The sequence below is a fragment of the Eschrichtius robustus genome, chromosome 11, assembly GCF_028021215.1.
Source record: "Eschrichtius robustus isolate mEscRob2 chromosome 11, mEscRob2.pri, whole genome shotgun sequence".
Classification (NCBI taxonomy): Eukaryota; Metazoa; Chordata; class Mammalia; order Artiodactyla; family Eschrichtiidae; genus Eschrichtius; species Eschrichtius robustus.
The window spans coordinates 18,296,201-18,310,975 of NC_090834.1; the positions used below are offsets into that span (position 1 = coordinate 18,296,201).

Consider the following 14,775-nt stretch of genomic DNA (forward strand, 5'->3'; position numbering starts at 1 on the left):
TGAAGAACTGCCCGACTGTTTTCCAAAGTGGCGGCAGCATTTTACGCTCCCACCAGCCGTGTGTGAGGGTTCTGATTGTCCCACATTCTCAACATCACTTCCTACTGCCAGTATTTTATTAGAGCTACATCTTGATGGGTGTCAAGTAGTATCTCACTGTGATTTTGATTTGTATTTCCCTGATGGCTAATGATGTCAAACATCTTTTCGTGTGCTCAGTGACCATATGTCTATTTTTGGAGAAATGTCTATTCAGATCCTTAGCACATTTTTTATTTAGGTTATCTGTATTTTTATTATTGAGTCCTAAGGGTTCTTTACATTTTCAAACCAAAAGTTTCTTATCAGATGTATGATTTGCAAATATTTTTATCCCCCTCCCGAGGACTCTTGGCACATGCAGAATAAAATCCAAATTCCTTGCCAGGGTTGAGAGACCCACCCGATTTCCAATCTCACCTCCCACCACTCTCTGCACCTCACTCCCCACCCCCACCCCCCACCACACTGCTCTTCATGTTCTTCCTTGAACTTGTGAAGTTCAACACAGCCTCAGGGCTTTTGCAAGTGCTTGTTCCCTTTGCTCAGACCTTCCTCCCTGAAACCTTTGAATGACTCACTTCCCAACTTTAGGACTCTACTCAGATGTCTCCTTCTCGGAGAAGCCTGACCATATGATCTAAAACACCATTTTTCTCTCTATCCTGCTATATTTTTTCTCACTAGCACTTATTATGACCTGGCATTATATTGCACAATTATTTGCGTATCCTGTCTCCCTTGTAGAGTCTCAGTTCCATGAAGAATGCTATCTAAAGACCCCAACAGCGCAGAGCACATTATAGGAACTGAATAAATATTTATTAAATTAAATGCATCTACTACTATTTATTGAATGTTTATTATGAGCCAGGCATTCTCCAAAGCACTTCAAATAAAGTATCTTATTTAATCTTATTTAATTAAATATCTTATTTAAGCTCCCCCAAAAATCTATGCTATGAGGTAGGTGCCATTATTACTCCACTTTTCTAACAGACGAGGAAACCCAAATTAAGAGAGCTTAAGTAACTGATCCATGGTCCCACAAATAGTAAGTGGCAGAGTCAGGATTAAACCAGGCAGTCTAAGCCATACCACTCCTGTCCCCAGTGTTCACTTCAGCAAGTCACTTTCCTTCCTTTGAACCTCGGTTTCCTCATCTATGACATGAGAGTAGCCTCCTACCTTACAAAGTTATGGAAAGACTGGACAAATGAGATCAGGTAAAGCACCGAGAACAGTGCCTGGCACACTGTGAACGTTCAGTAAGTGTGAGCTACATTGATGATGATGATGATGGCACCAGTTACCACGATGAGATGACACTGATGCCGTGAAATCACAGCAATATCATTGTTCGTTAATATTGTTCAAACGCATCCCTGTGGACAGACTGCTTTCTTTCAGACAATGACTAGACTGTTGCAGAGGGAGGACCAGCCCACTACATGACAGTTTCAGAGTTAGTCAGATGGGGTGCAGGAGGTTTCCTGACCCTTCACCAAGGGAAGGGGATGCTTAGATAACATCACGGACTTCCTAAGGCCTCCACAAGAATGTACTAGAGTCTCCATGAAGACAGGATCTAAGTGGCCTATTAGAGACAGAGGTCTTGGCCTAATCCAGGGCAGCTGTTCTTCTGGGGCAAAGTCACACACATAAATTCCTGCCCAGCCAGCCCCACAAGCAAGGGTAGCTGAGCATGGCACAAGCCATCCCCACTCACAGCTCCCCTGGGGAAACAAGATACTCACGCCCATGTGCCGTCGCACTGCGGAGGACCTGGGGGGTGGGGATCAGTCACTCACCAGTATGGGTCTGCCTGTGTGTCTCCAGGGCGTCCTCCTTCGAAAACTGGGCACCACACTGATCACAGACAAAGGCTTTGGCACCCGCTGAAAGAAAGGGGAGGCAGTTACCTTATTATCAAGAGTGATATTGCATTAGGAAAGGGGGTCGTGGGCCAAAATCTTGCAGGTGGACCCTGTGGGAGGGGGCTTAACACCTATGAAGATCCCAAGTCAGGAATAACTCATGGTCCCAGCAGCCAGCCCAGACCCTCCTCCAAGATGTGATCACCCACACAACTGAGCTCCGAATGCCCCCACCGAGGGCTCTCCCAGACAGAAGAGGGAACAGAACCAGCAAAACCAAGACAAACAGAGATGGGGTCCAGGAGAGATGCCCAAGAAGAAGGGGGATTCTGGGGGGTTGGCTCCAGGTGAGAGATGGAAAGGAGTATATGATCCAATGAGGAGTAACGTGCCCTGTTGCCCAGATTATACTTTACGGGAAGATAGGAATTGCTGGCGTATCACTACCTGGATAGACCCCTAACTCAGTGTGTCTAAAACTAAACTGTCTACCCGGCCACCTCCTGTACCTGACCATTTAAAACCTCTGAATGACTTCCCAGTGCCTTCAGGATAAAGTCCAAACTCTACACGGTGACTCACAAAGCCCTTCTTGCACTTCTCTTTCCTGCTTCTTCTCTCTCCTCATCCTTGTTCTCTGGTCTCCAGCCCTTTGCTTCCTCACTGCAAGGTCTCCAAGCATCCTTCTGTACCTCCTCTGGCTCTGACACTCCTGCCCCTCTCCCCAGCCCCACAGTACGGCTAGCCCCGCTTCATCATTCATGCCTCAGCTCCCAAACCCTTGCCCCGTGTCTAGGTGAGGTAGCCCTTCTCTGTGCTCCCACAGCACCCTGTACATTCTGGGTCATGGCCTCACCAGGGTGTCTACTAAATGCCTGTGGTTCCATTTCCAGCTCCCCGAGGGAGGGAATATGTCATCTTATGCACAGCTGCATCTGCCTGACACCCAGTGGGAACGTATTATTGTACATATCTGTGGAATAAACAAAATCAATTCAATGCAATTCAATTTGATCGACTTTTCTGGAACCATATTTACAAGCCTCAAAGCGACAGTGTCATGATGTGAAGATGACTTTCTATCACTTGCTAACAGTCTTCAAGGCTCTGTTATCTCGTCCAGGGGGCACCTGTCACAAGCCTTGGCAGTTTTCCCTCAAAATGTCTTCTAGATGCATCTCTTCCACTGCATGTTGATAACCACTGCCCCTACCGAGGCCCCTTTTGGGTCATGCCCAGAATGACCCAATGACTCAGGAGGGCTGCCACACCATCAGCCACCCTCTGATCCACCCAACAGAGGCAGGTTCCTTGAAGGCCACTTGATTTCCTCACGTTTCCTTGCTCAAAAAGATACCATGGCTCAAGACATGGAAGCAACCTAAACGTCCATCAACAGAGGAATGGGTAAAGAAGATGTGGTACATATATACAATGGAATATTACTCAGCCATAAAAAAGAATGGAATCATGCCATTTGCAGCAACACGGATGGACCTAGAGATTGTCATATCGAGTGACGTAAGTCGGACAGAGAAAGAGAAATATCGTATGATATCGCTTATATGCAGAATCTAAAAAGAAATGATACAAATGAATGTATTTACAAAACAGAAACAGACTCACAGACTTAGAGCATGAACTTATGGTTACGGCAGGGAGGGGGGAAGGAAGGGAGAGTTAGGGAGTTTGGGATTGACATGTACACACTGCTATATTTAAAAAGGATAACCAATGAGGACCTACTGTATAGCACAGGGAACTCTGCTCAATGTTACGTGGCAGCCTGGATGGAAGGGGAGTTTGCGGGAGAATGGATACATGTATAGGTATGGCTGAGTCACTTTGCTGTGCACCTGAAACTACCACAACATTGTTAATCGGCTATACGCCAATATAAAATTAAAAGTTAAAAAAAAATACAGCGGCTCACAATTTGCACTGATTCTAAATTCCTCTTCTTGGCTTCAAGGCCTTCCATAACCTGACCCAGTTGTCTGTCCAGCTCCACTGGGAGCTGTCCTCACTGGCCCCCTGTGGGCGCCGCTCGACCCTCGGTGAGTCCCTGTGCCCGAGCAACGCCCCGCCTCATTCCTGTCCGCTCCGGTCCTAGTCGATTTCCAAGACCGGAGTACGCATGCGCCAAGCACGCCGGCCCCTCACTGCTCTACCCTCTCCAATCTGCAGCTGCACTGCGTACCTTTCAACACGTCTGAGCATTTCTTTAAGTGTACCTGTGTTTTAGTTTCATATCGGAGTCTTGTAAGAGACAGAACTACTTCTTCCACATATTTGTAGTAGAAAGCAGTCTAGTGCTGTTTTCAAACCATCTCAGATTTCCTGAGGCTGTGGCGTATACCAGGAATGAGGCTAAGTATTTAGGATGTATCATTTCATTTAATCCTAACTACCTTTTAAAGGACATAGTATGAACATACCCATTTAGCAGATGAGACAACTCAAGATCAGAGAGGTTAAATAGCTTTCCCAATGTCACACAGTAGGTAACCACAGAGGTGGATTCAAACCCAGGGAGCCTGACTTCAGAGCCTTTGCTCTTAATCCCTATACCCTTCAGCCTCCCTAGGGGTCCATCTGCAAAGATGCTTCATGAATATGAAGTTGGGCTCTGAACTCCCTTTCCCCAAATAAAAAAAATTAAAATCCGATTTATGCTTTTATACATCAAGGTTTTGTAAAATTCTATTTGGAAAAAAGGGTTCCACTACTTTTTAAATAGTTTTAAAATCTTGGCCTTGGAGTATTTAGCACATTAAGGGCGAGAACTCAGAATACAAGTTGTACTAGTATAGACTTAAACACTAATAAACATTTAGGGCATTGATCTTGTCTACATTCCTAATGAGGAGCAGGATATACCCTCTATTAGATGCTCAATAAATATCAGTTGACTAACTAAATAAATGAGTGATAAAGTACCCCAGTAAAGATATGAAATCACTTTTCCTTAAGCGCTTTAAAAATAAATATTGTCATTTGTCTTAGGCGGCTGGAGTTGAATTTCGCCTCAAGGCAGGGAGAATACCATGATCCCCTCCAGGTGTCCCTACAAGCTGCAGGGCTTCCTAGGGCTAAGGACCTGTCAGCAGCTTCTAAAGCTTCAAAGAAAGAGCCAGGGAACTCGAAGGCAAAGCAGTCACAACTTGTGTTCCCACTAGAGACAGCCAAGCCACTTTCCATCCATTTATAATGGAAATGCAGCAAGTACCTCAAAGGGCAGAGGTGGGAAGACTGGGGGTGGATGAACTCGAAGCCCCGTCATAGTGAGAAACTTTCCCCAGTTCCAAATCATTAGCCAGCAATGATTTTCTGCCGATCTGTAAGGGATCGGATTTTAACTGTATTTATTTCTTTATTTCTATATCCCACCGGTTCTCATGGCTCCCTAAAGAAGAAAGGGGGAGGAGGGGCCTGAGGAGGGAAGCAGGAACTGCAAAGGGGAGGGTGCCCCGTGGACTCGCCATCACCATCGCCATCACCATGGTGCTGGAGCCCTGCCTCTGGGTGAGGAACCTACTCGTGCCACAGCTTCAAAGGGCTGTGGGGCGGGGGGGGGGGTAGGTTTCTTAGAAAACAGCCATCCATGTGGCTGCAGGAGCATCTGCTTTAATGACTGAGAAGCAGGGAGAAAGGAAGGAGTGCAGGTAGGCAGTCAAGGGCCGGATGTATGCCATCATACAAGCTCAGATGAAGATAAAGCAAATTAGCACACAGGATCTCGGCAAGGCTGCCGGCTTGGCCCTGGCCTGACCACATCTGGATGCCCTCAAAGTCCTCCCCGCTCCACCCCTGCCTTGCTGAAGTCACAAAACTGAGCTGAGTGTGTGAAAGTCCCCCGTCTTCAGGGACTGTGGGTGACAACCCCCCTCCCACGCCAGCCCCCATTCATGAAGCCTCCGCACTCCCCACCCCCACCCAGACTCCCCCCAAACCCCCAGCCCAACAGCAAGGACGGGCAGTTCCAGGACACAAGAGCCAAGCAGAGAGAGGCAGAGACCCCCTCTCTCGCAAGGAGGCATGTGCCTTTAAATTGTCTCTGTAATGGCTGGCTCAGAGGCAGAAATATTTGGCAGCCCTGAAATTAAAAGTGATAAATTTCCTCACCGAGCTTTGATCAATAATAGAGGCCTCATCTGTTAATCAATAAGACAGTCTTGGCCTGTTTACTGTGCATATGTTCTTCGCTGCTGCCTTCAGTATGATGTCAGGTTTGCATTCAGAGTCACTCAAGTGTGCATAAACCACACCGCCGTTCCCAAAATGCATTACGGTGACATCATTCAGCCACTAATATATTTATAAAGCATCAGTGCAAGGGGGTCGGGGGGGAAGGAAGGAGGTCATGCCAGTTGAACACAATGGGCACGTACGGACATATCAGCTGCATTTACCACCCCACCCCCAATATTTCCTGGGGCTCATCCTGGAGTGGGGAGAAGTCCAGGGCACGGCTCAGGGACAGACATTCCTCCCCATCTCGTTCCTACACAAAGACGATGTTTTTGGAATGTCTGTTAAGTAGATACCAAGGGGGGGCTTACAGCAAATGGACGAAAGAGACAAATCCCTGCCCTCAAAGAGCTTATATTCTAGAGGGGAAGGCACATTTTTAAAAGTCAAGTAAGGGACTTCCCTGGTGGTCCAGTGGTTAAGACTCTGCACTCCCACTGCAGGGGGCACGGTGTTCGATCCCTGGTCCGAGTAAGATCCCGCATGCTGCACAGTGCGGCCAAAAAAAATTGTTTAATTTAAAAAATAAAAGTCAGGTAAATATAAAATAGGTGGCGATAAGCGATAAAGAGAGAAATAAGTGAAGAGAGACAGAGAGGGCGGGGGCTGCTATTTTATATGGGATGATCTGACATCTGAAGGGAGAATGAGAAGGTAAGCCCACTCTCTAAGAAAGCCCGTTCCAGGCAAAGGAAGAGCGAGGAGGCTGGCCGGTTGGTATAGCATAAGAGAGGGGAGAGGGAGAGATGGGGTATGGATTGCAGGGAGAGAAATTAAATAGCAAAGAGGCAGAACCATACCACGATAAAGTGGGCTAGACCCACGCATCCTCCCCAGCAATTACAGATCTGAGTGAACTAGAGGAGGTCATGGTAAGATCCAGCGTGGGGAGAACTGGGTCCCGGGCCTGGCTCAGCCGCTCCCTGCCGTGGACCTCACACACTTCACCACACCTCAACGCGCCTGTGTCCCCGTCTGTGAAATGGGAATGATCGGATCCGTGTGCCTCACTGGAGGCTGTCAGGATTGAAGGAGACAGTGGATATTAACAAACACAAAACTTGTTAATTGCCAGGCACTCTGTGGCTATGAGATTACTAATGTTCTTGATACTTCCGGGGGCGGCGGGGGCGAGCAGAGGAATGTGGTTAAGAGCTCAGGATTCGGGTAAGACAGATCCCAGTTCACATCCCAGCCAAGCTAATCGCCAGCTGTGCCCCTCAGCGAGTTGCCTCACCTCAGTGAGGCTGTCGCTCCATCTGTAAAATGGGAATAGCGAGAGACAGTCCCAAAGGGGTTGTGACAGGGTGGGGAAAGCGCTGGGGCCATGCGTGGGGGCAGAGCCACAGAAGCGGTCAGTGGCGCTGACCATCAACCCAGCCAGGCTCGGAGCCAGGACTCCTTTCAAGAACTCCTTCGTGCAAAGTATGATTGATTGATTTTTACTGAAATTCAGCGTACAGCTATTTGGAGGCCATTTACCTCGTGTAAAGTGAGTCTCACACATTTGTAAAGACATATTTCACTATAATCGCGCGCACACGCACACACACATCCACCCCTTGTCCTGCTAATTTAAACGTGAGTGATTGATTGCCTTGTTGAAGGAGCAGGAAGATGGGTCATACGACCAGCATGTCAATATTGGCAGCTCTTCCTCCCTCCCACGGCACCCCCTCCCCTAGCTTTTACATCCGAACCTGACAAGCCCCAGGAGCCCCATTCACAGGTCCTGTGCTGCCTTCTGGGCTCCTTTCCTCTTTTCTGTCTCCCCAGCAGACTGTAAGCTCCGTGAGGGCAGGGCTGGCATCTGTCTTGTCCTCTTCTCCATTCCCAATTCTCCACTCTGTGCCTGACACACAGTTGGTGGTCACTGATTGCTCGATAAACAAAGAAACCCTCGGGTAGGCTCCCGGGCACAGAACTGGCCTGGGAAGGGGGCACTGACAGGCTGTCCCCTAGGGGGTGGCAGAGTCCTTCTACACACCCTGGGTTCTCTGCTGTCCCTTTTTCAAAACTCAAGGAAATGGTCTCTGGCTGGAACTCAGGCAGTTTGGGGGAGAAGGAAAGGAAAGCTTAGAAAGTGGAGCTGTCTGCTTCCTGCGGAACAGGATGTCCCTTTCGTCGGCCCTCCGCTCCTCGCCCAGCCGCCCAGGACTCACAGCCCCGCAGCAAACAAGCAAGCCCTCCTCCAGGACATTCAGGGGGCTCCGGTCAGCCCGAGTGGACCCTTCACCGGCTGGCAGGGGTCTGCTGGTGATCCCACTCCCGGCCCAGGCACTGGGTTCATCTGAGAGTCAGTGTGAAGGGAAAGACAGACAGACAGACATTCTCGCCCCTGCCAGTCTCCCAGGGCTGCTGCACCGGGGGAAGCAGGAGCTGCCTGACCATTCTGAATTCTCCCCTTTCCCCCTGACTTCCTGAGGCCTCCAGAAAGTTAAACGGGGGCCAGAGGAAGGAGGAGGGTTCACAGCAGGTTAAGGCTGGGTGAAAAGAAAGGAGGCAGTCGCCACAGCCCACATGGAGGCTGGAGCCGGTGTAAGGCCTCCGTGTGTGGGAGCCACTTCACTCTGGGCTAAGGATCCCCCTGACTCGCAGGAATCAAAGGAGAGACATGCCAGAAAAGCACTTTCAAAACCATAAAGCTTTCTATCAAATGCCCAGCATTCCAGCAGCAACAGAGCTGAAATCCAGTGGAAGCATGTCAGGCAGTCTCCCTGCAGCTGTGTTCCTCCTCAGCCACTACCTCTGGCTTCTCCCCCTTGGCAGAGTACAGAACCTTCCTCCCTACTGGCCTTACTGCCCAGAAATGGGGTGGGGGGGGGGTCCCGAGCATCTAGAAAGGGGACGAGAAGATACTGAACACAATCAGATGTGGGCCGGAGTGTCTCTGAAGTAAATAAGGCAGAAGCCAATGAGAGAAGAAAAAAATTGCAAAATCCCTCCCCCTCCAAAACTTCTCCCACCCCCGTGCTAACAAGAAGGGAGGGGGGGAGGCGGGGGAAGGAACCACTGAAAAAACACCTAACGTTTGCCAGCATCTGATGTTGAGTACTGTGTCCTTTTTCTTTTAATTCCTTGAGATTTTAAAATAAACATCTTGACTGTTCTGATGAGATATGCATGCCTGCTTACATAAGGAAGTACAGAGTGTACCAAAACAGCAGACCCAAAAAAAGCATAAGCTGTCAGAACAATGAGTACAGACGCCGGGCATTTTACAACGGGCCATGGTGTACAGTTTTATTTACAGTACCTCTTATCTGACAGAGAACAGTACACTGGCTGCCAATTCCAAAGGCCAGCACTGCGTGTTCTTTCACTCAAGGAGATGTGTACTCCCTCAGAGGAGCTGGAAGGCCTGCTCTCTCTCTAACACGCTCTTTCTCTCTCTCTTTCACCTTTATCAACAAAACAGAAACTGATACAAAACCAGCACCTCCGTAAGATACACAGATTCAGGGGAGAGGGAAGAGGGAAAGCAGATGGGCAGATGTGGGTTTCCTGGAAAACAACCAGCCCTACTGATCGGCTCAGAATATGGTTCAAGGGTAGTTCTCCGTGACAACGAAGGAGGAGAAAGGTCCTCAGGGCCTGGCCTCACTACAGGATGGGGGTGGGGGGATGAACTAATGACACAGGACCTCAATCAAAGGTAGGACTGAGAAAGCCACCAGGACAGTCTCCCTGGCCGGGCGACAGAGATCATTGAATGACTGGGGATTTCAGGCAGCAGGCTTTCCGATCTCTGGAAGTCAATCTCCCATCAATGACCTGGTAAGTGCCAGACACCTCACATCTGGCTAAAAGTCCATTCTGTAGAAGATGAGATCTCGGAATGGGTCAAAAGGAAGGGCTGAGGCATCTCTAGTCTGGGAGACCATTTCTTAGCCTACCTAATAAACATCATACTACCAGGAGGTTCTAGGGTACCCTGGCACCCTTGGCTTTCACTGTTCCTGCTCTCATATCTCACAGAGAAAACAGAGGTCCACCTTGTCCCTTATCCCTGCCACTCAGTTCGCAGCCCAGAGGGGCTTAGAAAACTCCTTTGTTGCCACTTTTAGCACCAGCAGGTAACCCAATAGGCTTAGAAACACAGTCTATGGCCAGCAGAAACACACACACTCAATATACAGCTGCCTAGTAGAGAAGAACCCTCGTTCTGGAAACAAACAAACACAGGTTCAAGTCCTGGGTTCTACCATTTCTAGCTACCACCCTGGGTAAACTAATTATCTTCTCTGGACCTGTTTCTTCACCTGTAAAAACTGGGGACAGAATATCTACTTCACAGGGTTGAGTGGTGATTCATTTAAATAGTGTATGTAAAGTCTTTCCCACCACGTCCGGCATCCAGCAACTGCTCAGTAAAAGCTACTTGTCCCTAACATCATCTTTATTACCATTGCTTCCTCCCCCAGTGTCAATGTCTGGAACCCACAGAGACGTCAAATGCATGCAATAAACATATCATAACATTTAAAATATTCTTACCACCCCAGACCAAACACAAAGAGAAAAAAGGAAGGAGGAGAGACTCCCACTCTGGGTAAGTCTTCAGCAGACTTTCTCTGGGGAGTGGAAGATAAAGAAAGGCAAATGGCAATGATGGTTGTGCACCCCCAAGACACCCCCGTACAAACCAACAATGTACAAGTAAAGAAATGGCCCATCTCCCCTCAGCTCCCAACACTCACGGCCAAGTTTTGACGGGCATTACCATCCTCCTACTGAGATGAGTGCAAACCTATTTAAGGTGAATTATTTTAAATAAAATACAAGTTGGATGGTAAATCTGTTGCAATGAAAACAACATACAAATCTTCCTGAAATCTAAGAGCGCCGATTTAGGGGTTCACCTTACCACTGCCTTTAATCCCTTTCTTGCCCAGGCAACTTTCATGATTGGCTAATCAAAGTATGGTGGGAATCAGTGCCATGGCACAAAAACCTCTCTTACCATGGGAATGTCAGCCCTTGCTGTGATGCAGTAGACTTTCTTCCAGACACACCGTGCCAACTCAGAGATCTCCCCGAGGTAAAGCCCTACAGTGGCTAGTGGCTAGACACGGCTTTGGGGTTCTGCCATTCACTGGTGGTATGGGCCTGGCATCAACTTTGTGGCCTTACTTCCCTCCTTAAAATGGGGTTATCTGTCCTCCTAAGATAGTGTGAACAAGAACCGGTATGAAGTACCTGGCACCCAGTAAGTGCCTAGATAGTTATTATGATTATGGAATAATTTCACTTCATCAAGTTGATGAGCTCCAAGAGACCAGCCTTTGGCCTGAGGCTTTAGTAACTCCCGTAATACTCCAGCCCCACAGCTCCTGGGAGAAGGCCCACCTGCAATGAGTATATGGCCCAGAAAGGTGAGACACTGCATTCTCTGGGGCTCTTGAATGCATGGGCTTCAGCTGTTTGGGACGAGAGAAGAGCCCCCCCCCCCCCAGATGAGGCAGGTGGACAGCTGGCTCGAGGAGGGGTCTGCTGGCCAGGGGCACCCAGGGGTACCCAGCTTTCCTGCAGCAGCACAGACAGAAATGGACCCAGAGCCCTGACTGTCCGTGCCTGAGCTGTGTGGCCTTGGGTGAGTCACTTCATTTCCCCATCTATAAATGACAAGTTTTCAGTTGAGACCTAAGGGAGAAGAAAAGATGACAGGGTGTTGTTGGAGAAGCAGCTGGAAGCACATGGCAAAGAAGGCTAAGCACGGCTGAAAAAGGGGCTCAAATGCTTACAACCCTTGGTTATGGGACGATGGTGGCTGGCTCAAGCTGGGGCTGGATCCAGTCAGGGGGTTCCCTCCCCAGGGGAAGACCTTTCTCTATCAGGCGGGCAAAGTGGGACGGACAGTCCAGACACTGAGACAATCATTAGCCAGAGAGAGCTGGCCTGAGCCAGCGAGGCAGAGGCTGACCCCTGAGTTCCAGGGAAAACCCAAGCTTTCAGGTGTTCATGGCTTCGTCCTGTAGCACTGCAGTCTTGGCTTTTGTTAAGAAACTAAGTAAAAAAGCCAGAAAAACCCCAGTGGGGATTTCTGCCATGATTTTACTGGATATCCCCTCAACCCTTGGTCACCAACAATTGTCTTCCTCCCTGGTCCCCACTTGGGGATTCTCAGGTGAGAGGATCATAATGGAAAGAGGGCCTTGCTGCTGGCATCTAGCAGCTTCAAAGCACTTTTTGGGACCTAAGCCTTTGGCCTCCTGCTCTCAACCTCAATTACCTTCCTCCTTCTACTGAAGCACCTCCGGAGTTCCCTGTCACGGGCCTTCACCTGAAATCTGGCATGGAGGGGACGCACCCCTGCCTCCCAGGGTTAAGGGTCATGAGTACTGCCTGGATGATGGGGAAAAGTAAAACCAGGCCACTGCAGGGGTGATGGCCAGAATCAAAACCCTGCCTACCCACAAATCACAAGCTGATGTCTACCACCACTCCAGTCCCCTAACATGCCCTGATACTCCCTCCAATTAAATTTTCCCTTGAGGTGCTTTCAGAGAAAAGGGAGGGCAGCCTTGCTCAGCCCTAACTGCATTCTGGCCCTCCCTCCCTTTCTCCTCGCAGGATCCTTCCTCCCTCATTTCTCACTGACTGAAAAGCATGCCAAGGCCTCTCACAGCCCTGGGATCTCTTTGGGATCTGTATAGAGGGAATTCCTTTATCCCCACTCCTTTCAGAATCCCCTGCTCTCTCCCAACGCCTGGCACCTTTCTCCAATTCCACTTGCAACCGTGTGTGTGTGTGTGTGTGGTGTGTGTGTGTACTTTGTTTTTAAGTTAAAATACCCCTAGGCAATCATATTTCAACAGGTGACAAGGAACAAAGCATTTCAGAGGGCTTCAAATGCCGTCACAGTGTGACAACCAGTGGGCAGGGATCTGCATACAAGTGTCTGTTGACTATTCCCTTGGCTGTGACCTGTAAGAGCCCTGCAGACAGGAACTTCTCTTCTCCTGAGAGCCCCACCAGGAAGCCATGCCACAGCCCTCACAGACATCCGGCCAGGCTGCCGGGAAGAGGCAGGATTCAGTCATTGTCAAGTCTATCCCTGGCTTTGATGTCGACAGATTCCAGCTCAGGTGCCCACCAGCTGCATCAAGAGGAGAAGCAGTCTAACCTCTCTGGGCCTCGGTTTCCTCACCTGCTAAAGAGGTAATGGTACATCCCTTGTATCCTACAAGGGGGACTGTGAAATCGCACAACTCCAGGGGGCACCACTCAGCCAGAAATGAGGCCACAAGCTTGTTAGGAAGTTCACATGAGATGATGCACGTGAAGGTGCCCAGCAACGGGAACTGGCGTTTGGCAACTGCACCCTAACTCTTCCCTTCCCAGGATGCTAGGGGTCCCGCAAGGGCTGCCGTGCGATGAGGAACAACGACGCTACTGCTGCTGCAGCACTGACGGTAATAAGAAGAACACTGATAACTAACACTTAGTGAACATTTACTACAAAATAAATAAGCGCCATACTAACTACTTTATGTGCCACATACCACTTAACTCTGCCATCAATTCTAAGATTATCCCCATTTTATAGAGGTGAAAATTGAGGTTTGAAAAGCTTAGTTCACTGGTCCAAGGTCTCATAGCCAGTAAGTGTAAAGAAAGAGAAACAAACTCAATCAGGGTCACAGCATGGGAAGCCCACCTAACCACCAGGGCCTCTGATTATATAAAAGGTTAAAGAGTAAGAAGTTCACATTAAGGGGAGTAGAAAAAGGTCCCAGAGGCAATGTGCTCGAGGCCTCTGCTGTTCTCCATACTCTGGCTCATCCCTGGAGGTAGGAGATCTTTCCCACAATCTCGGAGGCCACCTCCTCAGTTCATCCCTCTTCTTTAAAGAACAACCCTCCCCTCTTGGTCCAGGAATGCGCCATCGCTGTCCATCAGACAGGGCCTGGACTGATCTGGCTGTGCTGTAGACGCTGATGTACTACTCGGCCTCTGTTTCTCCATCTGTAAAATGGACATCGTGTTCCCGGCACCCCCCCGCTGCCACCTAAAGCTGTTAGGGGGAGGAATGAGTCCAAGATATGAAAACGTGCAGGGCTTGACAGAAGAAAAAGGTACCACCGATCTTCAAGACTGACTTCCAATAAAACCACAGTTGGGAATATCCTTCCATGATTGGCTCCCTTCCTGGGCATTCTCCTTTTGGCTTCTAAGCCAGCAAGATATTTTATCATAAAAAACAATCAACTGTATTCACTTAAAGTAGAAAAATGGCCTCTCACATTGATGAATGACAGCAAACTACAAAGAATGAAATAGACAAGGTTTTCTAGGTTGACCTTCGGTTAACCAAAAAGTCCCTTTCTTCCATCTTCCCTGAGCATCCTAGCTAATCCAGGCCCGACAGAGCAGATGCTCGATCTTGGCTCTGAGGTCTCTCCCCTTCCCCAGCTCTGTCTGCATGTGCCCCTATAATCTGCCCTTTACTCACTGCCCGAATTAGATCCCCCCCACCAAGAGCAGCAGGTAAATCCAATTAGTTTAGGGCTGAATGTGTAAATTTTAGGGTAAGGTGTCCATCCTAGACTCCAGCATTGTCAGTTACTTTAAATTCATTAATACACACACACACACATACACATCT

General features: G+C 48.9%; 1 protein-coding gene across 1 annotated transcript in view; it reads right to left on the reverse strand.

Moving 5' to 3' along the window:
- The window catches only part of ZBTB16 (zinc finger and BTB domain containing 16), a 191,406-nt gene that overhangs the window by 58,764 nt on the left and 117,867 nt on the right, over nucleotides 1-14,775 (reverse strand). The window contains exon 4 of the mRNA XM_068555344.1: nucleotides 1,851-1,937. Within this exon, the coding sequence (XP_068411445.1) occupies nucleotides 1,851-1,937 (87 nt within the window). The remainder of the gene's footprint in view (nucleotides 1-1,850; nucleotides 1,938-14,775) is intronic.